Here is a 27,572-nt window from a genome sequence, read left to right on the forward strand (position 1 = left end):
AGGTCACATGAGACAATAGAATTTTCAGAAATACACAAGTGATCTCCCAGGCTGATTGTAGGCTCAAGCACCTGCACACACATCGTGCTGTGTGCTCCATCTGTCTCAACGCCAGCAGAGAGTCTGGCCATGCTGACTTTAACCACTTCAGTACGTCTCACAAAACCGTTTTCCACATAGGAGAAGCCACACCACACTAAGACTGCGTGAGCACGAAAACAATCACCAAAAACTAGCGTTGAGCGTGTACCTGACACAAGACGGAGTGCTCGCCCAAGCGAGCATGCCAACTGCCGATCGATGGTGCCACTGTGTACGCAATATGCTAACTTGTATTCGCTGACGTCTGCAAACATGCTGTACACAGTGTCCATGCTGTTAGTGCGATGGTTTTGTGCAACTATTTTGGTGTAGTCAGTAGTCCTTTCATGGAGAGTCAGTAAGTCAGCGTAATCTCTGCGCCCATCGGTGCGCCGTCAACAAGTCGTCAACGGGTGGTGCTGTGGAGCAGGCATGACTGCTAGGCCTCACGCGGCTCACACACCTGTCCCCACTTGGTGCTGGTTGAGGTGGTGAGCGCGAGGTGGCATTGGTGTTGCGTCACGAAGTTCAAGCAGCTCCAAATGCGATGGTGAAGCATAAAAGAAGAAGGAAGCAAGCGGATGAGTTACTGGTGTGCCTCGACAGGTGTGATAGGTAGCTCTATTTCGATAAAACAAGTTTCGATGATGTGGAAGCAGTGAACACGGTGGACGGTTTCATCTGCAAGCCGTGCATTCGGGTGGACAGCTTACACGTGAGCGTACAGGCTGCGGAATCGGAAGTGGCCGTGCTTAGAGTAAGGGTGAAAAATCTACAGGAGAGACTGCACCACGTAGAAACATAGGTGGCGGCCCTCCAGATACGCTGCGGCTGGTGTGAGCTGTAGTTCCGCGGATTGCAGAGCAGCCACTGCAGATTGATGGGGAGACGTCAAACCCAAGTCAAGACATGCAAGGGATGAAAAGGCCAGTTTCTTCCTTGGAAAAAGCCCCTAGAATGCAAGCTACCATGCCATGATCGACTGGAGGCAAAAAATCTAGTTCGCCGAAACAAGTGGAGAATGTTCCTCAGCAGCACACCAAAGGCATCCAAGTGCAATTGTAATGAAAAAAGACACTTAGGGATGCCGAGATAATGAAGGGGATGAGTTTTTCTCCGTGTGTAAGTCAGCAAGTGAGCCTTTCTTCACAGGAAAACCTTACTCAATTGAAATGTGGTAAACCGGCCAGGAACAACACCTCCATCTCCGGGGCCTATGTCACAACTGATGACAGCAGTGATGTCAGAAAGAAAGGCAGCTGCAAGCAATGCAAGGACCCCATCCAGGCGGACGCACCCCTTGAGGTATTGCTGCTGGGCGACGGCAATGTTCCCGGAGTGGCGGAGGCACTTCAATGTATGCTGGGCGTGAAGGGGAGCGTGAAGACCTGCTCGGCGAGACACGCTACAGTCAAGTATGCACACAGGTTGTTGCTTCGCCACAACAGCCAATTAAGTCAGAACCTCTCTTTATTGGTCCTGCCCGTAGGCACGGCTGATGTGCTTAAGAGAGCCCAACCCCATGTTGTTGCTGCAGCCATGCAAGAAATTGTGGCCGCATACGCACCAGCGCTGATCGTTTGCTCAGTGCCGGAGGTGGCCACGTGGGTCAAGGAGGCACAAACACGAGCAGTCATGCTGAACTCAGAAATTAGAAAGCTGTGTGCCTCTGTCAGTGCAAAGTTCCCGGACAACCCACAAGTGCAGGAAGGAGAGGGACATTTTGTGCGAGACGGAGTTCACTACCTTTCCATTACAGTGCATCAAGTGGCCGGTCACATCAGGAGAGCAGCACGTCATCTTTTAGTACTTGGGGAAGAAGAAAAAGAGTGCAGCTCTCAACCTTACCGCCCCATGAAAAGAAAATGTCCAACTAGGAAAGTAGCCGTCACAGTGCCTCGACCCCCAGGCTCCCAGATTGGTTCCCTCAAGCCTGCAGCAGAGTTCTCTGTACATGGAGAACACGCTACTTGCTCTTCCTACGCCGGAACAAAGGGGTGAAATCAGACGAGCTGCAGCCACAGTTTCCAGTGCTTCCCAGTGCCAACCACCAGGCCAATGCAATGGTGGTTGCTGAACTGGGACAGACCAGTGCAGATGGCTTCTGGGAACCAACCCTCCCTGAGCCCGTCAATGGTGTGCCTGAGAGGCCAGGCCATGCTGCCTCATCCAATATCCCACATGCCACCTTTGGCAATGCCTCAATCACTTCCCCCATCTCGTGCAATGCCGCCGCCCAACGTGGGATTCGACCTGGCCCGCGTGGTTGGCGACCTAGTGCGTCAACACATGACTTAGCAGGGATACCAGGCAACGCAATAAGACCCAGATGGCAAGCCTCAGAGAACACACTTTATAACTATCACACAGCTCCCAGCGTAAAGGTCACGGCAATACAGGGCAATACAGCCTACCAACCTACCAACAACGTGCCCGGTGTTCAGCCAAGCACACAGGGCTGGTCAGGTAACACACCTGTGAAAGGAAACGCTGACAGTGCTTCAGATTGGGGTTCTTAAACCTAAGCGGGGTTTGCCGGGAGCAAAAGTGGGTGGAATTATACTGTGCTCTCAGTGTAGAGAAGTTTTCTGTCTATGTAGTGGCAGAAACTCGCCTGTGGGACCTTGAAGAGCCCCCAATACATTCAGAGTGGTGTGGGGTGGGCCAGAACATATCTACCCAAGGTCTCAAAGGGGGAGGGGTTGGTTTGTTGTGGCGTCACGGGCTTCAATGCCAACGCCTGCATGGGGGGGGGGGGACTGCAGAGACCACCTTTAGGTAGCTGGGGACGTGCTTGGCATGACCACTGCATTGTGTGTTGTGTACGTGTCTGTGCAAGGTCTCAATGAAGAAAATTTGCAGCTTATAGATTGTGTCTGCAATGACGCACAAAGGCTTCAGGGCGGCAAGGAGCTTGCAATTATTTGTGACTTTAACGGGCACCTCAGTGAACTAGACGGTCGTACTAATGCAAACGGCAAGCTCCTTCTGCAGTTAGCTGAGGATTTAGACATTGTGATTGCGAATCTTGAACCACACTGTGAAGGACAGTTTACGTGGTGTGCTTGTGGCAGTAGCACAGCCAGCGACTATGCCCTTCTCTCACACCGCCTTGGAATCTGTCTACATAGATACATGATAGAGGAGGAAGGCACATATAGCCTCGGTAGTCACCACAATCACCTAAGGCTTGACTTTAGTCACTCAGGCCGACGTGGCCCTAACAGCAAAAGATGGCAGAAATCCCGCCTATACTTGCCAAGCCGGGCCATTGAGGTGGTCGTCACGAACTTTGAGGCCAGTGAAGAAAGGCTGCAGGTCACTACCTATGAGGAATATGTGTCTGCCCTGTCGTCTGTTATGCAGGGTCATATGGTTCGTCATATACGGTCAACATGTGCAATGACAAATTCATGGTGGGATGGTGAGGTAGAGGTGGAATGGCAGGCAAGACGTGAGCCTAATCGGGAGCACCGCAAAGCCATCAAAATGGTGTGTACAGACGCTTGTACAGTGACGTGGGCACAATATCTGTATCTTAAAGAAAAGGTGCAAGCAATGCTGCAGTCCAAGGTCGCCCAACGTGACCTGCAGCTCATGTAGGCTTTACAAGAGGAGGGCAAGCCATCAGCCCATAAGTTTTAGTAATATGTGAGGTCACTCTACAGGAGAGAAGAGGTGTCACATATACAGCTCAAGAATGCTGTAACTGGCCAGCCAATCACAGGTTTCAAGGGGCACCTCACTCAGCGTGTGACCCTTATGTATGGTGCCCCTTTTGTACAAAATGTTGAAGATAGGGCCTGTGGGAAACCACTGCCTGCAGCCCCTCTACTCGGTAGCAGTTGGGGGTCAACAGAGCTACGCTGGGAGGTCAATAAGCGGATGGTGGATCGTGGTCTGGTGCATCTTAGCGCACACACAGCTGCTGGGCCTGACGGTATGCCAGCACGTCTTAATGAAGAGCTTGGGGTCTGATGCAAGGGAACAACTTGCCGCTCTGCTGACTGGCATCCTTGGAGGCGCATAGATCCCAATGGAATGGTGGCAGGGTTGCATAACGTTTATCCTCAAGCAAGGAGGCAAAACCGAGTTTCTCCAAAGCTACCAACCGATCACGGTCACAAACATTCTTTACCGGTTGTTCACCCATGTACTAAAGCCCACGTCAAGTTCCTGGGCGTCACCTGTCGTGCTGGTCAAAAAGGGAGGACGGCGTGTGGAGATACTGCGTCGATTACCGCCACCTCAACCGCATCACGAAGAAGGATGTCTACCCGCTACCTTGTATCGATAATGCCCTCGATTGCCTATAGGGGGAACAGTATTTTTAGTCCATCGACCTACGGTATGGATATTGGCAAATCGCTGTCGATGATCTAGATCATGAAAAGATTGCCCTTATGTCACAAGAACTTACACCTCGCTCGCCGATCCGGCTGCCAGGCGCAAGCCGACGGAGCACAGGGGTCCGCTTTACGCCTTGCCCCGGCCTACAAGCGAGAGGTTTTTGTACAACATTTATTTATTCAGGGTTGGTCAGCCCGAGCAAGGCGCCTGTGTATCGGTGCGTCGGCAATCACGAAGCAACTCGTTGAAGGGGAATAACAAGCATTTAATCATACACAAAACTGATCAAGGACAATAAGGGAACAAAGAATTAAAAGTAGGAACGAACAAAATCGGCGAGAAGCACACACAATTGGAAACACGACCAGAACACACAATAATCAGGCAGGGTTACAACAACCTAAACAAAGGAGTTTAGAGGCACACGAGTCATTTGTAGTTAACAGAAAAAAAGAAGAGGACAAGCCGGCGGACAGATCATATCGGAGCGCGGCGAAGAATGGGGACGGCTCGTGTGGCAGTCATTGCGGCGATGGCTCGAAGGCGGCGGGCCCGGTGCGATGAAGCACGCACCTCGTCCGCAGGAATTCGGCCCCGCACGCCACAAACACTCACACAACCTTCTTCGCTGCCTGTTTCCAACCGACTGTGTCCCTTCCCACCGAACTGCCAACGAGCTGGTGGAGGGAAGACGCTGGTGAAAGGCAGTGCTGTGCCCAGCAGTTATTTACGGGCGTCTCCGCGATCCCGACCAGCGGAAGCAACCGAACAGTGGACACAGGGCGCACAACTCTCTTCACCAAGCGCTCTGCCTGCTCCACTCTGGTAATCTTACACTGCGGCCAAGCCCCGACTCCATCGAAGGGGACAGCGAAGCCGGCTCCGAAGAACAGCCGCTTGTGCGGCTCACAAAGCCGACCGTCTCCAGATGCCCCTCGACCACGGGCAGTCCTCTCTGCCCTCTCTCGCGGCCTCCTCCCGTAGCTTCTGAACGGGACGCCCGAAAAACACACTCTAAAGAAATGTATATCTAACATGGTTGGCGCCGGTCTGTGACACCTTATAATGCCTGATGGTCTTTACCACTTCAAAGTTATGCCTTTTGGGCTATGCAATGCTCTGGCTACCTTTGAGCATATGATGGACTCATTACTCCAAGGATTCAAGTGGTCGACTTGTCTCTGCTACCTAGATGATGTTATTGTGTTCTCGCCCTCAATCAGCACACACATTGAGCGCCTTTCAGCTGTACTTGCCATTTCTCGCAAGGCCGGTCTACAGCAGATCTTCAAACAATGTAACTTCGGCCACCGTGAGATTACTGTTCTTGGACATGTCGTCAATGTGACTGGCATCTGACCGGACCCAGAGAATATTTGCGCCGTGAAAGAGTTCCCTGTTCTATGGTCTGCAAAAGATGTCCGAAGTTTTGTGGGCCTTTGCGCTTACTTCTGCCACTTTGTTAAAGATTTTGCCACCATAGGGCGCCCTCTCACAGATCTCCTGAAGAAAAGTGTGCCGTTTTCATGGGGATCCTCTCAGGCCACCGCCTTTTCTCGCCTTACCACCATGCTCACCACCCCGCCAATTCTAGGACACTTCGCTACATCAGCCCCTACAGAGGTGAACACCGATGCCAGTGGCTACGGAATCGGTGCCATCTTGGCACAAGTGGAACACGGCCATGAATGTGTCATTGCGTACGCTAGCTGTCTTTTGTAACCTGCGGAGCAGAACTACTCTGTTAATGAGTGCAAATGTTTGGCTGTTTAGTGGGCAGTGGCGAATTTCCTCCCCTATTTATATGGCAGGCCCTTTTCAATTGTAATAGACCACAACGCCCTCTATTGGCTTTCGTCCTTAAAAGATCCCACAAGGAGGCTTGGACGATAAGCTTTTGGCCTACAAGAGTATTCCTATTCAGTGGTGTACAGGTCTGGTCGCCTACACAAGGACGCCGACTGCTTGTCCCGTTACCCTATACACACGCATGCCAATGCCGACATGGATGCTTTTGCAAATGTTCTTTTCATTTCCCAGCTTTTGGACTTGGCCAACGAGCAATGCCATGACGCTACTTTGAGGACCCTATTGACCAAATGGAATCTGCTCCTACTGATCCATCGTTAAGGTGGCTTGTCCTCAACGATGGGATATTGTACCGATGCAGTTTTCGTCCTGACAGTCCTCCCCTTCTTGTCGTTCCTCAACACCTCCGCTCTACCGTGCTTCAGGAGCTTTATGACGCCCCAACTGCCAGACACCTTGGGTTTGCTCGCACTTACGTCCGCATGCGCCACCGCTTCTACTGGCCCGGCCCCGCATTCTCCATATGGCGCTATGTAGCTGCTTGCAAGCCCTGTCAACATTGCAAAAAGCCAGCAACGCCTCCTGCCGGGTACTTGCAGCCAATCGAGATTCCACCTGAGCCATTCTTTCACATGGATTTGGACCTCATTGGCCCTTTCCCCGAGTTCAGCTCCAGCAACAAATGGATCGCTGTCGCTACTCATTACGCGACGCACTATGCCATCACTCCACTCCCCATGAGCTGCGCAACCAACGTTGCAGATTTCCTACTCCAGGATATTATTTTAGTACAGGGCGTCTTACTTTAGTACAGCTGCTCATTGACCGAGGCTACACTTTCCTCTCCCAAGTCATCGCTAATATCCTACGCTCATATTCTACCAAGCACAAAATGGCTACCTCTCATCATCCCCAGACCAACAGCCTCACTGAGTGACTTAATCGGACCATTACTGACATGCTATTGAAATGCGTTCCACCCGACCACAAGGGCTGGGATGTGGCTCTCCCTTATGTCATTTTCGCCTATAATTCATCACGTCATGCTACTGCTGGGTATTCCCCCTTTTACTTGCTCTTCGGTCGTGACCCTGTCTTACCATTGTACACTTCACTCCCTTTGATACAGGATTCAAGGACCGAGTCCAAGGCCATCGCCCATGCTGACCATGTGCGCCAACTTGCCCATACTTGTCTGTCGGCATTGCAGGAATCTCAACGGTATGCTTACAATCGCCGCCACCATGACGCATATTTTTGACCAGGCTCTCTCGGGCTACTTTGGTCCGCTTGCCACCGAGTGGGGCTCTCCTAGAAACTCCTTCCTTGCTACAAAGGCCCTTACTGTGTTCTACGTCAAGCGACCAATGTCACTTATGTGATAGTCCCCATGAACTCCGTCATGCCACACGGTTCCACACCACCTGACATCGTACAACTCTTTCGGCTTAAGCCTTACTATGCCCTTACCGACAGCCCCGTCTGAAGCACCGGGGTGGAGCTTTTTCTGCCAGGGGTCGTATTGTGGTGGAAAAAGAAGACAAGGCCGTCGACGGTGAAGACATCGAAGTGGCAACAGCCTTTCAGGATTTTCGGCCGCTGTTTATATGTGCCTTGTAAATACATCATGTAAATAGTTTTTTACCCGTGACAATATGGTGGTGCCCATGAAAAAAGAGTCTATACACTGTTCTCGATCACATGCGCCTCCACGTTTTCTTGTTCACTTGGGATCTAGCGGCCGGAAAATGTATATGATCACAGTCTGTAGCAGGGAACGGCAGCGCGTTTTGGTTATTGCCTGGTAAAAGCGTGCACTATGCTTTTGACGGCACCATGCACTGTGATAGGCGAATATGCTTATCGCAATAAGATTGGCAGTGATAGCTGTGAATGCTGCGTGCGACGATCCCAGAGAAGATTTGCTGGTACCGAAATCCGAAACTGAGTGTGCGCCGGCGTTTTCACTTGAGACGGATGGGCAAGTATTGCGGTGAAGCTGCCTTGGCAGGCAGCTGTATACTGTTCTCAATCGTGCGTGCCTTGGGCATTTTCTTGTTTGCATGAAATCTAGCAGCCAGAAAATGTATCATATGATCGCAGTTTGGCCGAAAAATCGTGTTTCCCGGAAACGTATGAACCAGTCAAAAATCATCATGATCATCATCAGCCTGGTTACGCTCACCACAGGGCAAAGGCCTCTCCAATACTTCTCCAACTATACCCCGGTCATGTACTAATTGTGGCCATGTTGTTCCTGCCAACTTCTTAATGTCATCCGCCCACCTAACTTTCTGCTGTCCCCTGCTACGCTTCCCTTCCCTTGGAATCCAATCCATAACCCTTAATGACCATCGGTTATCTTCCCTCCTCATTACATGTCCTGCCCATGCCCACTTCTTTTTCTTGATTTCATCTAAGATGTCATTTATTTTTATTTTATTTATTGATACTGTCAGCCCTTGACGGGCTATTACAGGAGTGGATGTAACATACATAAACAGAGAAGTGCATTAGTGCGATTGAACAATGCAATAATGCAATGCGATGCAATGCAATAACACAATACATGCGATGCATGCAACAACACAATACATGTAATGCATGCAACAACAATGCAATGCAGTAAAAAATGAAGTAGCACTGCTGACATGAAACACATAAACAATATGATTACAAAGCACATTTTGACTTATTATGTCACAAAAATTACTACAGAACATCAGGGTGTATCAGGGTACATAAGACAATGTATTGCTTCCAAGAATGCATTAACTGATTTTATTTGGACAATTGAATCAGGCAAAGAGTTCCACTGCTGAATTGCCCTGCGAAAAAAACTATACCTGAAGCAGTCATTGTGCACTGTGGGAGGAGGTATATACATACTGTGTCTGTGCCGTGATGTTTCCTGTGTCTTGATTTGGAAGTACTTGTCGTACCTTATTTTGACATGGTTATGAATTACTAAGAACAGGAATTTAAGCCTTTCATAATCCGTACGTTTTTGCAGAGGTGGAAGCTTTGCAAGTTTGCATAATTCAGTCGGAGAGTGAAAACGGCGGTATTTATTAAATATGAACCTAGAAGTAAGGCGGTGGACCTTATCTGGCTTTAGACAGTTACTTTGGGTGTAGGGATCCCATACTATTTTTGCGTACTCAATTATAGGCCTTAGCAAAGTTTTGTAAGCTATAATTTTAATTTCAGGGGAGGCACAGTGCAGGTTACGTCTCAGCCCCCACAATACTTTGTTAGCTTTTGCACAAAGCTCAGTTACATGAAGATTCCAACGCAAGTCGGGTGTAAATATAAGACCTAGGTATTTATGTTGTTTAACTCGAGCAAGCTCATGACCGTTGATACTGTATGGGAAATTTAAGATATTCTTTTTTCTAGAGATGGACATAAAAACCGATTTAGTTGGGTTAAGCTGCATTTGCCACCAATCACATCAGTTCTTAATTTTCTGTAAGTTAAGATTAAGGTCAGCCTGATCACCTGGTGACTCTATTCTTTTGTACAATATGCAGTCGTCGGCAAACATTCTTATTTGGGTAGTGATGTCATTTGGCAGATCATTTATAAAAACTAAGAATAAGAGGGGCCCTAAGACACTATCCTGGGCTACCCCAGATACCACGGGAGATAAACTAGATTGTTGATGTCCCAATTGAACATATTGTTCTCTATGTTCAAGGTAGGAATGAACCACCGCGTAAGGGAAGAATTTTTGAAAGTAAAACTGATTTTAAGTAAAAGCTTTTTGTGGGACACCTTGTCAAAGGCCTTTGCAAAGTCTAAGAATACTATATCAGTTTGGCCGCGGGCATTAATTGTGCTAGAAAGGTCATGCACAAGTTCAGTAAGCTGAGTGACGGTGGACCTTTGCGAAAGCCATGTTGACCTGGAAAAATAATTTATGTTCATCTAAATAGGTGAGCAGATGCTTTGACACAATGTGTTCGAGCATTTTAGAACAGGTGCTCGTGAGCGATATCGGTCGGTAGTTGCTAGTGCTAGAGGTTGGGCCACCTTTATGTATGGGCACAATTTTTGCGTGCTTCTAGGCAGTGGGAAACGAGCCACTAGAAATGGATGATCGAAAAATTAGTGTTAAAAACTTGGATGTCCATTCGGCATATCTATAAAGGAATTCATTGGGGATTTCATCAGGACCGGGACTTTTTTTTATATTGACGTGAAGTAAGAGATTGAAAACGCCCTCTTCTGTAATCTTGATATTCTGAATAGGAAGTCTGTCTGTATAATCATTGACGGTAGGCAAAATACCATCATCAATGGTAAAAACTGAAGAAAAGAAGGAGTTAAATGCCTCCGCTTGATCCTGGCTACTCTTGTCTGTGTGCATGCCACACGACTGAGCCGTTGGATTCAAGTACCTCCAAAACTTATCTGGGGCTTCTGTGAGAAATCGTTTCAGTGTTGAGTTATAAAAATCATCTTTAGACGTCTTCAGGTTATGCCGGAGCTTTTTACCTAAAAGATGAATGTGATGTTTCTGTTCGATACTAGGACGGAGGGTGGAAGCCTTTCGCATACGTTTAAGTTTTCTTTTTGTGTGTATTATTTCCCGAGTTAGCCAGGGGTTTCTTTTTCCTACACGTTTAGAACATTCAGGAATGAAATGTTGTATGCAAAATGTAGTCATATCATGGAAAAATTTCCATAGTTCTTCAGTAGTACCAGATGATCTGCACAACTCCAAAAAAGAATAATATGACTGCTCCAGATGTTCCAGTATTGCCAGGTCATTGGCGGCTTTGAAGTTTGGGATCAGGAGTTTCTCGTTCTCGCGCATGATATTAGCACACACATCTAGTGACATCATAACCATTTTATGATCAGAGAGACCTTCAACAATTTCACACATGTTAACAAATGGGAGCAACCAACCAGATAAGAATATTAAATCAAGGATTGAGGAAGTAGTTGGACCCACACGCGTATATGCTGAGATGACCTGAGTCAAATCAAAACAGAAAGCGATCTCAAGTAGTTGTTCACAATTAGGGACGTCATTTCCCTCTGCACAAAGGGTCGACCAATTAATTCCAGGGAGGTTGAAGTCTCCTAACAAAATAATATTGTCTTCATGCTTTAGGTGTGCGTCCATAAAGCTTCTCAGTTTAATGAGCACATTCACTGGAGAGTTTGGTGGTCTGTATATAGCACCAATGAATACTGCACAATTATTAAGTTTGGTTTTAATCCAAAGAGCTTCGACATCAGTGACATGCGGGAGAACACTGAACAATATACATTCTTTAATTAGCAAGGCAATTCCTCCTCCTCTCGTTTCGCGGTCTCTTCTCACGATTTTGTATCCTGGAGGCGTGACTTCGGCATCTAGTATGTCTTTTTTAAGCCATGTTTCGGTGATTGCCAGAATATCGGGTTCATGTTCCAGTACAAGAGCCTCAATGTCGTTATTTTATTTAAAATGCTTCTTACATTTATGTTTAATATCTTGAATTGTTCAGAAGCACTGCGACATCGTCAATCGTTGTTACCGTGCTTGTCGTCTCTTTCGGAAGGTGCCTTACATATGTACCTCAAATTGGTAGCCTCATTCCAACCATACACCACATCATTTATTAATGTCATGTCATTTATTAATGACAATAATGTCGTTAATGTCACCACATCATTAACTCGCATTTGTTCCCTCACCCAATCTGCTCTTTTCTTATCTCTTAACGTTACACCTATCATTCTTCTTTCCATAGCTCGTTGCGTTGTCCTTGATTTAAGAAAAACCCTTTTCCTAAGCCTCCAGGTTTCTGCCCCGTATGTGTGTATTGGTAAGACAGCTTTTATACACTTTTCCATTCAGGGATAATGGCTACCTGCTGTTCATGATTTCAGAATGCCTGCCAAACGCACCACAGCCCATTCTTATTCTTCTGATTATTTCAGTCTCATGATCCGGATCCGCGGTCACTACCTGACCTAAGTAGATGTATTTCCTTACCACTTCCAGTGCCTCGCTACCTATCGTAAACTGCTGTTCTCTTCCGAGACTGTTAAACATTAGTTTAGTTTTCTGTAGAATAATTTTTAGACCTACCCTTGTGCTTTGCTTCTCCAGGTCAGTGAGCATGCATTGTAATGTGTCCCCTGAGTTAATAAGCAAGGCAATATCATCAGCGAATCGCAAGTTGCTAAGGTATTCTCCGTCAACTTTTATCCCCAATTCTTCCCGCTCCAGGTCTCTGAATACCTCCTGTAAACATGCTGTGAATAGCATTGGAGAGATCATATCTCCCTGTCTGACGCCTTTCTTTATTGGGATTTTGTTGCTTTCTTTATGGAGGACTACATTGGCTGTGGGGCCGCTATAGATAGCTTTCAGTATTTTTACATATGGCTCATCTACACCCTGATTCCGTAATGGATCCATGCCTGCTGAGGTTTCAACTGAATCAAACGCTTTTTCGTAATCAATGAAAGCTATATATAAGGGTAGGTTATATTCCACACATTTCTCTATCACATGATTGATAGTGTGAATATTGTCTATTGTTGAGTATCCTTTACGGAATCCTGCCTGGTCCTTTGGTTGACAGAAGTCTAAGGTGTTCCTGATTCGGTTTGCGATTACCTTAGTAAATACTTTGTAGGCAACGGAAATAAGCTGATCGGTCTATAATTTTTCAAGTCTTTGGCGTCCCCTTTCTTATGGATTAAGATTATGTTAGCGTTCTTCCGCGATTCCGGCACGCTCTAGGGCATAAGGCATTGCGTATACAGGGTGGCCAGATTTTCTAGAACAATCTGCCCACCATCCTTCAACAAATCTGCTGTTACCTGATCCTCCCCAGCAGCCTTCCCCCTTTGCATAGCTCCCAAGGCTTTCTTTACTTCTTCCGTAAAGAAAGCCTTGGGAGCTATGCAAAGGGGGATATATTAATATAATGAACTATATATAATGTCGATAAAATCATTCTAGAATACAATTTTACTGAAATGTCTTTAAACAGAAAGAAAAAGCAGCACTAATTTTTCTTGAGTACTTGTCAAGGCTAACATAAATACAAGCACTTGCAGTACACGGCACAGAGGAACTTGGCATGTACCGCATTCATGAACAAACTATAGGATATAAATGCAGTGCCATGCACTGCCATCTGTACATAACTTTCTTCATTAATAATAATATTTGGGGTTTTACGTGCCAAAACCACTTTCTGATTATGAGGCACGCCGTAGTGGAGGACTCCGGAAATTTTGACCACCTGGGGTTCTTTAACGTGCACCTAAATCTAAGCACACGGGTGTTTTCTAATTTCGCCCCCATCGAAATGCGGCGGCCGTGACCGGGATTCGATCCCGCGACCTCGTGCTCAGCAGCCCAACACCATAGCCACTGAGCAACCACGGCGGGTTTTCTTCATTAATCATCATATTTATTATCATTTCAGTTAGGTGCCAAAACTTGTTCATGTTTTTATTCCCAGGTATGCTTTAGTGCTTTTGTTTGTGTGTTTTTTTCGATGAACATGCATTTTCAAGCTCCAGCTGCACAGTGACTTAGGTAATCTTGTATTTCAGTGAATGTTACCCTTAAATGAAAAGTGATTTATGCTGTCTACATTTCATTGTTTTTCTGTTTCTTCTTTAAGTTATATGATGTGCATAATTCAGCATTCACTTTGGTGTTATTGTTGCTATGCAAAAGTAACATTGTATAAATTGTCCCATTTTGTCCATACATTGTTTATATTTATACTGTTTTACTGATACACGTGTTTATGTTTTGTATTTATGCACATATTGTTACATGTTGCCAGAAAAGGAACATAGACCAAGTCAAGCCAAATTAGTGGCTTTTTCTTTGTGACCCTGTCATCTGTACATTGTATAGACACGAAACAAAGTTCAAAAGGAGGGGCCAGGAGTAGTGTTCTGTGGCAGTCTCCCTTGGGGATACTTTCACAAGTTTTTTGACTCCGCATCTGTGTGTATGACCGACAGCATCTTTGGCGCTATGCCAGGCTCACTATTTTTGAAAGAGTGTAGTTTGAGCATGTTGGTATTCCATAACTTTGAGGTTTTTAGCGCAAAAAAAGGGGCGAGAGACAGAGGTACGATGCGGACACAGTCCTAACTTCCAATAATTGTTTTATTCTACGAAGCGGTACACACATATATATATATAGGTAATACACAAAATCGTACGCATGCGCATATGTACTAATTTCTAGTCAAATGAGACACCAACGAGACATGTGTAGTGGAAAGTTAAGATGATATCAAAGATGAAAGAATGACCATGCATAGCCAACAAATTTTTTTTTATTGCAAGATTAAAATGTCCTCTCCATCAGGCCACCCTCTGTGTCACGTTTAAAAAATCGAATTCTTTTTTTGAAAGATTGATTGAAGGCGCGCTAACACAAGCGCTCCCCAAGCTAGCGATCTTCGCTGCTTCAATAATCTCACGTGTTGTTTGCGCGGGGCTTCTTCATATCACCGTGCACTGTTTATAAATGGGACTGCACCCATGCTCTCTGCAGTGAAAAGCCAGATGTTCCACTCCTCCAGTTCGCACATTATTTGCGTGTTCATGCAACCTGTCATTTACGCACCTTCCCGTTTGGCCGATGTACTTTTTGCCGCACGACAGGGGCAGTTCATACACGATATTGTTCTCACAATGAACGTAGCGTTCCTTATGATTTGTCCAGCAACTGGGCTTCTCAGAACAACAGTAGCTGGCCTTGCACAAGTTGGACAGCTTGATTGGCACTGAAAAGATGACACTTACATTTGCGTTATTGCCAACCTTCTTCAGTCTTGCGACAGTAAAACTAAAGCCAAGGATCCAGCGCTTGTGGAAAGCGCACATCGAACCACTGACTAGGCACCGGAAGGCACACAGATCATATCGGATACGCTTATTGTTCATGCATGCAATTCAGAGCTTTGTATCTACACACAAGCACCCAAGATAGGTCCATTATTGGGTTTCTGATTTCGTGTGGGTTGTTGTATGAGATAGGATTTGTGAGGAGGCATTGCCTCGGGCTCACACCTCAGATGAGGCTACAGATGCTGCCGTGCCTGTAGCATAGCATCAGCGTCATTCAGAGGCAGCAGGTAATCCTCCTTGCGGACATTGCTATGTTCAAAAGATAGCTTTTGCTCTGTGGCTAACAGAAAGTTTATAAGAAAGCAGCGATCTTTTGTTTAAAGTGTCTAGGTAAGAAAAGAATGTTTTAGCATGCTGACAGGAACGCATCGCCAAATTCATCCAATAAAGTGTTATTGGCAGCTGCACTGCAGTATTAGGACAACATTCATTTGGGCTAGATAGCGTGTACTTGAATTAAGAAAGAACAGTGCCAACTAAGACGATGACGAGAGGGAGAATGATACGGGACAGGTGCCTTGTCCTGTGCCGTTCTCTCTCTCATGATCATCTTAGTTGGCGCTGTTCCTTCCTAATTCAACTGCAGTATTATATTCACATTTAATTTTCTGGCGAATTCGATTTTTGAGTACTGTAGAGCATTATCTCATAATATAAATTGAAGCTCTTCGCAACTCCGTCGCATGAAACTGCATATTCTGATGCAGTTCTTTTGCTAGTCGGATTATACTACATACTTGTATGGCCCCAAGAATTTTGTATAATTGGGGTTCCACTCTAATAGCCTTTTCTTGGGCTTTTGCCTTGTCTGTACGACTTGAGTGACTTGAGGAAAGGACGTTTAAAAGCTGCACCCTGCCACATTCGTCAATGAACCTTAAGGAACCAGCCAAGTGGGTTCCAAAACGTGGGGTCTAACAAATCCACTTTTTTGGTTGGGGACACTCCTGAATTGTGAAATAAATCGTTAAAGTTTTTGCTGACTTTCAAGTTCAGCAAAATTTACTTTCTTCTTTAGTATCTAAATTTGTTTTCTTAGATTGCCTGATTATTTGGACATCTTTACAGCTACTTCTGTTCAAAAGAGAAACGGCTCCCGATTGTACTTTGCATAAAAGGTAGAATTTGAATGCAGGGCAATTTCAATATAATGAAATAAAGTTCACTTTTTTTAATATTGAGGTTAACTGTACTGCCAAATGAAGCAGTGGTGCGTTTGAGCATTTGTATTTTTCTGCACCTTGTTTAATTCAATCAGTTTTTTTTCAATTCTGTCAGGGTTGAATTGATGAAAGTTGACTGTATTACTTCAGTGTGCATATTGTGGCTTTTCATACTGATTTGTTTTTTTCATTGCGTTCAGCATGGTTCCAAGGAGGAATGCACAGCCTGTGTGTGTTCTTTGTAATACCCCTCGATGATGGCTATGTTGGAGGGAATTGTGTTGGCACGAGTGCCTGTGAGTTTGCTTTGATCAAGTGAAGGACAAAAGAGAGAGGTGAGTCTCCCAGTGACGAAAGGATATGTGAAAAGTTGTAAACATGGTTGGAACAAATTATGTTTCAAAATAATGGTTTCGTTTCCTTACATGGGCAGGAAAGCATTGTTTATGCAGCAATGTCTTTGGACCATGCCATGTTGAAGACTGAGTGTTTCAGAGGTGTGTTGCATAGTGCCATGTTTCGTTCATGCATACACCTCATGTGTTCCTTGGCATCTAGATCATCTCCAGGGCCAAGTTCAAGAAGGTAGCAAAGATTTTGGATTCTAGGCTGAACCTTCATGAGAACCTATTGGGAATGAAAGCATATCCGAGAAGAAGGTGCCCTTTCATACCTTGACAGCAATACCTTGTTGTTACTATTGCATTGCATTGCGCTGGCCACAGTGGCCATCCTTGTGTAACAATGAGGCTTGTAACAATGCAGGAAATCCAGCAAGTGTCAAGCAGCCTCAGCTCGGGCCATCTGCAACGCCACATGGATGTCATCCTGGCCAAGGTAGGATTATTGTGCATATGGTGGCACACCACAGTATGGTGTGATAAGTGGCATGTACAGATTAATAAAATAAATATGAAAAGAAATTGAAGATTCCGATTTATCCTATTTGCTCCAAATTTCGAAGTCCTCAGTTATTACCAGCAATGCAAGACCATGAACCCCAACAATTTATTCTTCCTCTGTCGTGATTATGTGACAGTGTCATGATGACATGCATGAAAAAATTTGTGAGAAACAATGTGTTCATCGTGATAACAAAGTCCTTGCACGATCAAGCTGAGGTTCCTGCATGGTAGCCAGTGTGCTTCCGTCGGTTACAGTTGCTCAGTGCGGCTCCTTTAATTTGAAACTCGGTTTTCCCTGGCCTGTGCACGTGTTTATCGCACGTTTCTCCTTCTGTTCACGACACACTGCCACCCGCAAGCAAGATGGTCAATGAAGACAGCAGCGTCTAGTCATTTTCTAAACTTCTGCGAGTCTTGTCATCCTGGACAAACTTGCTTAACCCCTTCTTGTGTGTAAATTTCTCTGGCTGGTGGTGGTTGAATCAGCGCGAATCATGGCCTTCTAGTCATCACATTCTGGGTCAACAACAGCCTAATGCACCAGCTGTGGAGGTAATGGCAATTGCTGCTGGTGAACCACCAAGCAGGAACAGAAGGCCTGAAATCATGCAATGGCACGCAGGCAACTGGAGGAGCCATCGTATGAATTTTTTTCGTTTACTTCTTGGACTTGTTTATGAAGCGCAGGTCGTCCTGGTTGTCGATGTAGGTGCCACGAAGGCATCTGCTAGTAGATCAGTGCAGTAGTATGCAGTACATCATGACAGTACCGGAGCCATTGTACACTAAGTATGGACAGCTGGGCTAGTTGGTTCTGATTGGCATAATGAAACATCGTTCCAGCCCACAATTGAACACGGTCTACGAGAGAAGGACAACACAAACGCCGGACTGCAACTAAATTTTATTCACGGAAAACAGGGATTTATGTACACAGGGGGAGGGGGGAGCAGGCAGAGAAGGGGAGCGCTGTTAGTGCGCCGGACCACCCAAAAAAACTTTCTTTGGTGCAGGCGACAATCATCAGAGGTGTCAAATCCAAAAGAAAAAGTAAAAAGAATGAAAATAAATGTGAAATGGGGAAAAAAGGTGATAGAACCTTTTTCCCCATCACTCAAATACAATCTTGCTTATCACCCGCCTTACCTAGCTGAATCGATACACGCGTTTGCCTTAAGATAATCAAGTTCTTTTTTCCCGAGCACAACAGAAGGAGCACTGACACAGTAATCATTTTTACAAGAGATACCAAAGGCTTCAACAATTTCGCAGTTTTTCTGATTGCTGAATTTGTGCAACACACGTGTTCGTTCGAAAAATGCCTTGCATGCTGGTTTGTGTGAGCTACGGCGAATGTTCTCGGCTAAATGACTAGCGCCACTTAGTGAAGTAGCATTCCTGCGATGCTCTAGCAGGCGCTCATTCAGACAGCGCCCAGTTTGGCTGATATAGCATTTCCCACAGGCGAGGGGAATGCCATACACAACATCAACGTCACATTCCACATGGGCTTTGGTGTGTTTTATATTGCAGGTTGGCTTCTTCTTGGATTCATTTACTAGATAACACATTCATCGCATGCAGCGGTGCAGGCTGCAGCGGTGGAGTAGAGGTAGAGCATCCACCTCACGTGCAAGAGGACCGTGGTTTGAGTCCCGGTGCTACGCAATTTTCCACCGGAATAAAAAAAAGATCCGCGCGTTGATAAAATTGCATAAACAGGCCTGGAGTGCAGCCTGATCCCATTGACCAGAATCGGTAACGCACTCCCTCACCAGAGCAGGATTGGCCACCCTAGTGAAGTACTTGGCCACAACCTCCTATATGAATACAACAATCAAATCCTGGCCCTCAGTCCCCAGCAGCTGCGAAGCAACTGACCATGGCAGCGGTCAGACCTGCAACGCAGCAGAGGGTGCTAAGAATCCCTGGTTCCGGACAGGCTGCCATTAGAATCTGTACCTGGCAAAGTTTTAACGCTAGAGCGTTATCTAGTGAGGCGAATCCAGCAGTGCTATTGGAGGAATTAGAGAGCAGCAAACGGGATATAAAGGGCTCAGTGAAGTTACGAGGACAAAAGAAGCATATACAGTGCTAAAAAGTGGGCACGTCCTGTGCTAGAGACGAGAACTAGGAGTCGGATTCCTGATTAATAAGGATATAGCTGGTAACATACAGGAATCTTATAGCATTAACAAGAGGGTGGCAAGTCTTGTTGTGAAACTTAATAGCAGGTACAAATTGAAGGTCGTACAGGTCTGTGCCCCTACATCCAGTCATGATGACCAGAAAGTCGAAAGCTTCTATGAAGACATGTAATCGGCGATGGGTAAAGTCAAAACAAAATACACTATACTGATGGGTGACTTCAATGTCAGGGTAGGCAAGAAGCAGGCTGGAGACAAGTCAGTGGGGAAATATGGCATAGGCTCTAGGAATAGCAGGGGAGATTTATTACAGTAAAAGCTCGTTAATTCGAACTGAAAGGGGAAGCCGCAACAGTTCGAATTAACGAAAGTTCGAACTAACGAAAGTGAAAGAGAACAACACTACATTGCGATTTAGAAGCAGTAGGGCATGTCAGAAATTCAATGCTTGAAAACGTCCGTGATCGTAGTCTGCCTTTTTTCCTTGAAGGCGACAGCTAGCACTTTTTGCTCTAACAAGCGAATGTGGCGGAAGGCCTCTTCTTCGCCTTCTTCAACACTGAAGAATAGACGGGCAGCATTCAATCCAGCCATGACCTCCACAGTGGAGGGCCACACTGGCGCTTCGTCGTCCTCTTCCTCGTCGTCACTGGCAGCGACAGGTTCAGCGCTTCTGAACTGAGAAATTGTGTCCCCATCTTTCAGCGCATGACACACCGCTGCACCCTCGTCCACGTCGACATAGTCAGCAAAGAAGATTTACAAAGCCCCCGAGATTCGGGACGGGCAAGAAGTCTCAGAGGTCAACGTCGAAATGAGAGAAAGCAGCCACCGCTGCCTTCTGGCCTACACCGTGCCGTTTATATTTTTCCCGATTTTGCCTTCTCTCGCCGTTCTCTCCATTCCGGAGGTGACGCAGCCTTGTGTCTAGGCAGTATGCGCGTTTCTCTGGCTGTGTGCCAGATGCCAAGCTGCTGGCACTATGGCGCATAGTTCGAATTATCCGTGGCGGAACCTTCGCGCGTTCGAATTAATGGGCTTTTTTATGCATAGACTTCTGTGGAGCTTGGCCGGACCGAATCGTACAGTTCGAATTATCCATAAATTTGACTTATTGAAGTTCGAATTAATGAGCTTTCACTGTAGTAAAATTTGCAGAACAAAATAATTTGCGGATAATGAATACCTTCTTCCGCAAGCGGGATAGCCAAATGTGGACGTGGAGGAGCCCGAATGGCGAGACTAGAAATGAAATAGACTTTATACTCTGCGCTAACCCTGGCATCATACAGGATGTGGACGTGTTCGGCAAGGTGTTCTGCAGTGACCATAGGGGGTAACCATAGGATGTTAAGAACTCGAATGAGCCTAGACCTGAGGTAGGAGCGGAAGAAACTGGTACATAAGAAGCCGATCAATGAGTTAGCGGTAAGAGGGAAAATAGAGGAATTCCAGATCAAGATACAGAACAGGTATTCGGCTTTAACTCAGCAAGAGGACCTTAGTGTTGAAGCAATGAACGACAATCTTATGGGGATCATTGAAGAGCGCGTAATAGAAGTCGGCGGTAACTTCGTTAGACAGGCGACCAGTAAGCTATCGCAAGAGACGAAAAATCTGATCAGGAAACGCCAATGTATAAAAGACTATAACTCTACAGCTAGAATAGAACTGGCAGAACTTTCAAAGTTAATCAACAAACGTAAGACAGCTGACATAAGGAAGTATAATATGGATAGAATTGAACATGCTCTAAGGAACGAAGGAAGCTTAGAAGCCATGAAGAAGAAACTACGAATAGGCAAGAATCAGATGTATGCGTTAAGAGACAAAGCCGGCAATATCATTACTAATATGGATGAGATAGTTCAAGTGGCTGAGGAGTTCTATGGAGGCTTATACAACACCAGTGGCACCCACGATGATGATGGAAAAGAGAATAGTCTAGAGGAATTTGGAGTCCCTCAAGTAACGGCGGAAGAAGTAAGGAAAGCCTTGGGAGCTATGCAAAGGGGGAAGGCTGCTGGGGAGGATCAGATTGCAGCAGATTTGTTGAAGGATGGTGGGCAGATTGTTCTAGAAAGACTGGCCACCCATATACACAATGCCTCATGACCTCGAGTGTGCCGGAATCTTGGAAGAACGCTAACATAATTCTAATCCATAAGAAAGGGGACGCCAAAGACTTGTAAAAATTATTGACCGATCAGCTTACTGTCTGTTGCCTACAAAGTATTTACCAAGGTAATCGCAAATAGAATCAGGAACACCTTAGACTTCTGTCAACCAAAGAACCAGGCAGGATTCCGTAAAGGATACTCTACAATAGACCATATTCACACTATCAATCATGTGATAGAGAAATCTGCGGAATATAACCAACCCTTATATATAGCTTTCATTGACTACGAGAAAGCGTTTGATTCAGTCAAAACCTCAGCAGTCATGGAGGCATTACGGAATCAGTGTGTAGATGAGCCATATGTAAAAATACTGGAAGATATCTATAGCGGCTCCACAGCCACCGTAGTCCTGCACAAAGAAAGCAACAAAATCCCAATAAAGAAAGGCGTCAGACAGGGAGATACGATCTCTCCAATGCTATTCACAGCATGTTTACAGGAGGTATTCAGAGACCTGGAGTGGGAAGAATAGGGAATAAAAGTTGATGGAGAATACCTTAGCAACTTGCGATTCGCTGATGATATTGCCTTGCTTAGTAACTCAGGAGACCAATTGCAATGCATGCTCACTGACCTGGAGAGGCAAAGCAGAAGGGGGGGTGTAAAAATTAATCTGCAGAAAACTAAAGCAATGTTTAACAGTCTCAGAAGAGAACAGCAGTTACGATAGGTAGCGAGGCACTGGAAGTGGTACCAATTGCAATGCATGCTCACTGACCTGGAGAGGCAAAGCAGAAGGGTGGGTCTAAAAATTAATCTGCAGAAAACTTAAGTAATGTTTAGCAGTCTTGGAAGAGAACAGCAGTTTACAATAGGTAGCGAGGCACTGGAATTGGTAAGGGAATACATCTACTTAGAGCAGGTAGTGACCGTGAATCCGGATCATGAGACTGAAATAATCAGAAGAATAAGAATGGGCTGGTGTGCGACTCCCACCAGCTTTTACCTCTGGAATTTGGCTCTGTACCACCGAGGCCATGATTTCTCCGTGGAACCCAGCCTTCTCTAGACGCCTTAGCTGGGCGTTGACGCTCTCACGAACTTGATGTTTGCAGGACTTCTCTAGAGCAGAGCGGATGCAGTTTTTTGCTATAGCTCTTTTTATGAGTGGGCCGATTGATAATTAAGAATTTGGTTTTTCGACCGTGGCTTGTACTGCCAGGTATGACTGGATTGTGGTTGTCTTTCTCTCAGCGGAGAAGTAGCACTCATTTTGTGGCAACGTGAATTCCGAGTGAGGCCGCAAATGGTAGTCCTTTTTAACGGTAACATAGCCATCCTTGTGGCAGCTGTTCAGGCAGGTGGAGTACCTTTTGTCATCGAATACGAATGCTTTGGAAGGCCTCGACGCTGTTGGTAAGTTGTACTTGGGGCTGTGGTTCCAAAAGCTGCTTAGCAAGTGATCATCAGCCTCCACACTGTGGTGGCAGTCATGAGAGGAGCAAGAGCGATAGCGATTTGGTTCTTTATTTTGTATTTGATCTCCTTGGTTTAGGCTCAGTGGCTTGCATGTGACCATGTTAGACATTGTCCATAGGTACAGGATGTCTTTCCGCTTGTGCATTCTGTCGGGAACCTTGATGTCGGCTGCTTCGTGTAGATCATTGAACTGTTAAGTGGCTTCTTTCTCAAGCTCTGCAAGATTTTTCGATTCCACTTTGGGCAGTTTTGGGGAGTTCTTGGGCAGCTGTAACTTGTCATCTCTTCTTGTGATCTCTTCTTCAGCGATCACCTTATCGTTGTTCAGGATGAACTGGCGCTGTACCCTTGCCTCTATCTTGAGCTTCGGTTGTTGTACACATCTTGTCGGTGGTCTAGCGTTTGCACTGACATTCGCCTGCTTACCAGGTTGCAGACTGGATGTACTGCCTGCTATCCTCACAAATGGCTGGCGACAGTCGGTAGGGATCCATTCTTGGTGCAGGTATGAAGACGAAAACAAACCTGGAAAATGGTGTGACAGATCTTCTCATGGTAATCAAGTACCTCGGTGGGTTCAGCTTTGTATTCATCATTGTCAGTCACAAGATCGTTGACTTTGGCATTGATTTCAGTGAGGCAGTGCTCTTTGCCATCAAGTTCGTTTGAGAGCACTTGCAAGTTGGTAGTCATCAGTTTCGTTTCTTCTAAGGCTTCAATTGCGGCGGCAGTGACTCGGGTAGTAACACTTCAGATGATGCCACTCTGACAGCGTAGTTGGTCATTGATCCGTCATGTAGACGACAATCTCCATCCCGGGTTTCACGGCACCATACTGTCAGGAATGAAGCGCATCTGCCGGTTACAGTTGCTCTGTACAACTCCTTTAATGGAACCCCATTTTACATGGTCTGTGCATGTAGTTATCCTTCTTCTCCATCTGTTCACAACAGTTCCTCAAGCAAAATCAAAACTTCTCTCTTATCATCTAGAACATGAGTCTACTCTTTCTTTTTCGTAATAGTATGCACTGTTTCCTTGCTGTGGGCCTGCAGGTGCTGCCAAATTCATGGAATAACGCAGCTGTGACTATATTCATGGGCGTCAACTTCATGCTCGACACGCAAAGAAAATCACTGTGAGGTTATTAAAGAGAAAAGTAGAATCACGTAACAAAACATTCCTCACTATGCAAGGGAGCCAGTTATACTGCTGAGAACCCAAACATGGAGGCAGATCTGGTAGTACCACATGTTGGCAGTGGTACCATTTGCCATTTTAGGACTGTGCTACCATGCTGGAAATAGAGTTCTCAGAATGCCAAGCTCACTAAGAAGCCCATTATTTTCTGGAGGATGAGGAGAGTGGCCCATTCTTTGAGATATGACTGCACTGCGTCGACTGCCTTCTGCAGTATCCAGTATGAAAGCTGAAAGCTCTATGAATCGGAGAGAGTGTGCCACAGTGGCAAGGTTGGCAGTTGAGTTGGTTATCCATAGTTTTAGCACTAGCAGACACAAAAAGCACTGCTATGAATACAGCAGCAATGCTCAAAAGTGTGGCTTGTTGATCAAGTGCTGCTTTTCTGCAGTGTTTTGCAGATCATCTCCTGTGTGTACAAAACTGTGCTTCACATTTTTTCACTGATCATCATCAACCTGGTTACGCCCACTGCAGGCCAGAGGCCTCTCCCATACTTCTCCAACTACCCTGGTCATGTACTAATTGTGGCCATGTTGTCCCTGCACACTTCTTATTATCATCCGCCCACCTAACTTTCTGTCGCCCCCTGCTACGCTTCCCTTCCCTTGGAATCCAGTCCGTAACCCTTAATGACCATTGGTTTTCTTCCCTCCTCATTACATGTCCTGCCCATGCCCATTTCTTTTTCTTGATTTCAAGTAAGATATCATTAACCCATGTTTGTTCCCGCACCCAATCTGCTCTTTTCTTTTCCCTTAAAGTTACACCCATCATTCTTCTTTCCATAGCTCATTGCATCGTCCTCAATTTAAGCAGAACTTTTTTCGTAAGCCTCCAGGTTTCTGCCCCATACGTGAGTACTGGTGAGGCAGCTGTTATACACTTTTCTCTTGAGGGATAGTGGCAACCTGCTGTTCATGTTATCAGAATGCCTGCCAAATGCACCCCAGCCCATTCTTATTCTTCTGGTTATTTCAGTATCATGATCCGGATCCGTGGTCACTACCTGCCCTAAGTAGATGTATTCCCTTACCACTTCCAGTGCCTCGCTACCTATCGTAAACTGCTGTTCTTTTCCGAGACTGTTAAACATTACTTTAGTTTTCTGCAGATTAATTTTCAGACCCACCCTTCTGCTTTGCCTCTCCAGGTCAGTGAGCATGCATTGCAATTGGTCTCCTGAGTTACTAAGCAAGGCAATATCATCAGCGAATCTCAAGTTGCTAAGGTATTCTCCATCAACCTTTATCCCCAATTCTTCCCACTCCAAGTCTCTGAATACCTCCTGTAAACACGCTGTGAATAGCATTGAAGAGATCGTATCTCCCTGTCTGACGCCTTTCTTTATTGGGATTCTGTTGCTTTCTTTATGGAGGACTACATTGGCTGTGGGGCCGCTATAGATAACTTTCAGTATTTTTACATATGGCTCATCTACACCCTGATTCCGTAATGGATCCATGACTGCTGAGGTTTCAACTGAATCAAACGCTTTTTCGTAATCAATGAAAGCTAGATATAAGGATTGGTTATATTCCGCACATTTCTCTATCACATGATTGATAGTGTGAATATGGTCTATTGTAGAGTATCCTTTACGGAATCCTGCCTGGTCCTTTGTTTGACAGAAGTCTAAGGTGATCCTGATTCTATTTGCAATTACCTTGGTAAATACTTTGCAGGCAACAGACAGTAAGCTGATCGGTCTATAATTTTTCAAGTCTTTGGCGTCCCCTTTCTTATGGATTAGAATTATGTTAGCGTTCTTCCAAGATTCCGGCACACTCGAGGTCATGAGGCATTGCGTATATAGGGTGGCCAGTTTCTCTAGAACAATCTGCCTGCCATCCTTCAACAAATCTGCTGTTACCTGATTCTCTCCAGCTGCCTTCCCCCTTTGCATAGCTCCCAAGGCCTTCTTTACTTCTTCCGGTGTTACTTGTGGGATTTCAAGTTCTTCTAGACTATTCTCTCTGACATTATCATCGTGGGTGCCACGGGTACTGTATAAATCTCTATAGAACTCCTCAGCCACTTGAACGATCTCATCCATATTAGTAATGATATTGCCGGCTTTGTCTCTTTACGCATACATCTGATTCTTGCCTATTCCTAGTTTCTTCTTCACTGTTTTTAGGCTTCCTCCATTCCTGAGAGCATGTTCAATTCTATCCATATTATACTTCCTTATGTCAACTGTCTTGCGCTTGTTGATTAACTTCGAAAGTTCTGCCAGTTCTATTCTAGCTGTAGGTTTAGAGGCTTTCATACATTGGCGTTTCTTGATCAGATCTTTCGTCTTCTGCGATAGCTTACTGGTATCCTGTCAAACGGAGTTACCAGCGACTTCTATTGCACGCTCCTTGATGATGCCTAAAAGATTGTCGTTCATTGCTTCAACACTAAGGTCATCTTCCTGACTTAAAGCCGAATACCTGTTCTGTAGCTTTATTTGGAATCCCTTTATTTTCCCTCTTACCGCTAACTCATTGATCGGCTTCTTATGTACCTGTTTCTTCCATTCCCACCTCAGGTCTAGGCTAATTCGAGTTCTTACCATCCTATGGTCACTGCAGCGCACCTTGCCGAGCACGTCCACATCTTCTATGATGCCAGGGTTAGCGCAGAGTATGAAGTCTATTTCATTTCTAGTCTCGCCATTCGGGCTCCTTCACGTCCACTTTTGGCTAACCTGCTTGCCGAAGAAGGTATTCATTATCTGCATATTATCCTGTTCTGCAAATCCTACTAATAACTCTCCCCTGCGATTCCTAGAGCCTATGCCATATTCCCCCACTGACTTGTTTCCAGCCTGCTTCTTGCCTACCTTGGCATTGAAGTCGCCCATTAGTATAGTGTATTTTGTTTTGACTTTACCCATCGCCGATTCCACGTCTTTATAGAAGCTTTCGACTTCCTGGTCATCATGACTGGATGTAGGGGCGCAGACCTGTACTACCTTCAATTTGTACCTCTTATTAAGTTTCACAACAAGACCTGCCACCCTCTCGTTAATGCTATAGAGTTCCTGTATCTTATGAGCTGTATGATTATTAATCAAGAATCCGACTCCTAGTTCTCGATTCTCCGCTAAGCCCCGGTAGCACAGTATTTGCCCGGTTTTTAGCACTGTGTATGCTTGATTTGTCCTCCTAGCCTCACTGAGTCCTATTATATCCCATTTACTACCCTCAATTCCTCCAATAACACTGCTAGATTTGCCTCACTAGATAACGTTCTAACGTTAAACGTTGCCAGGTTCAAATTCCAATGGTGGCCTGTCCGGGGCCAGGGATTCTTAGCACCCTCTGCTGCATCACAGATCTTACCGCCGCTGTGGTCAGTAGCTTCGCGGCTGCTGGGGACTGAGGGCCGGGATTTGATTGTTGTATTCGTATAGGAGGTTGGGGCCAAGT

General features: G+C 45.7%; 1 protein-coding gene across 8 annotated transcripts in view; it reads left to right on the forward strand.

The window, feature by feature from the left end:
* LOC135896110 (G-protein coupled receptor-associated protein LMBRD2B) overlaps nucleotides 1-27,572 on the forward strand; it is a 390,673-nt gene that overhangs the window by 217,981 nt on the left and 145,120 nt on the right. For all 8 annotated transcript variants that reach the window (XM_065424449.2, XM_065424452.1, XM_065424451.1 and 5 more), the window contains one exon: nucleotides 17,065-17,136. In XM_065424449.2, coding sequence (XP_065280521.1) covers nucleotides 17,065-17,136 — 72 coding nt within the window. The remainder of the gene's footprint in view (nucleotides 1-17,064; nucleotides 17,137-27,572) is intronic.

Source organism: Dermacentor albipictus, chromosome 6, assembly GCF_038994185.2.
Source record: "Dermacentor albipictus isolate Rhodes 1998 colony chromosome 6, USDA_Dalb.pri_finalv2, whole genome shotgun sequence".
Lineage (NCBI taxonomy): Eukaryota > Metazoa > Arthropoda > Arachnida > Ixodida > Ixodidae > Dermacentor > Dermacentor albipictus.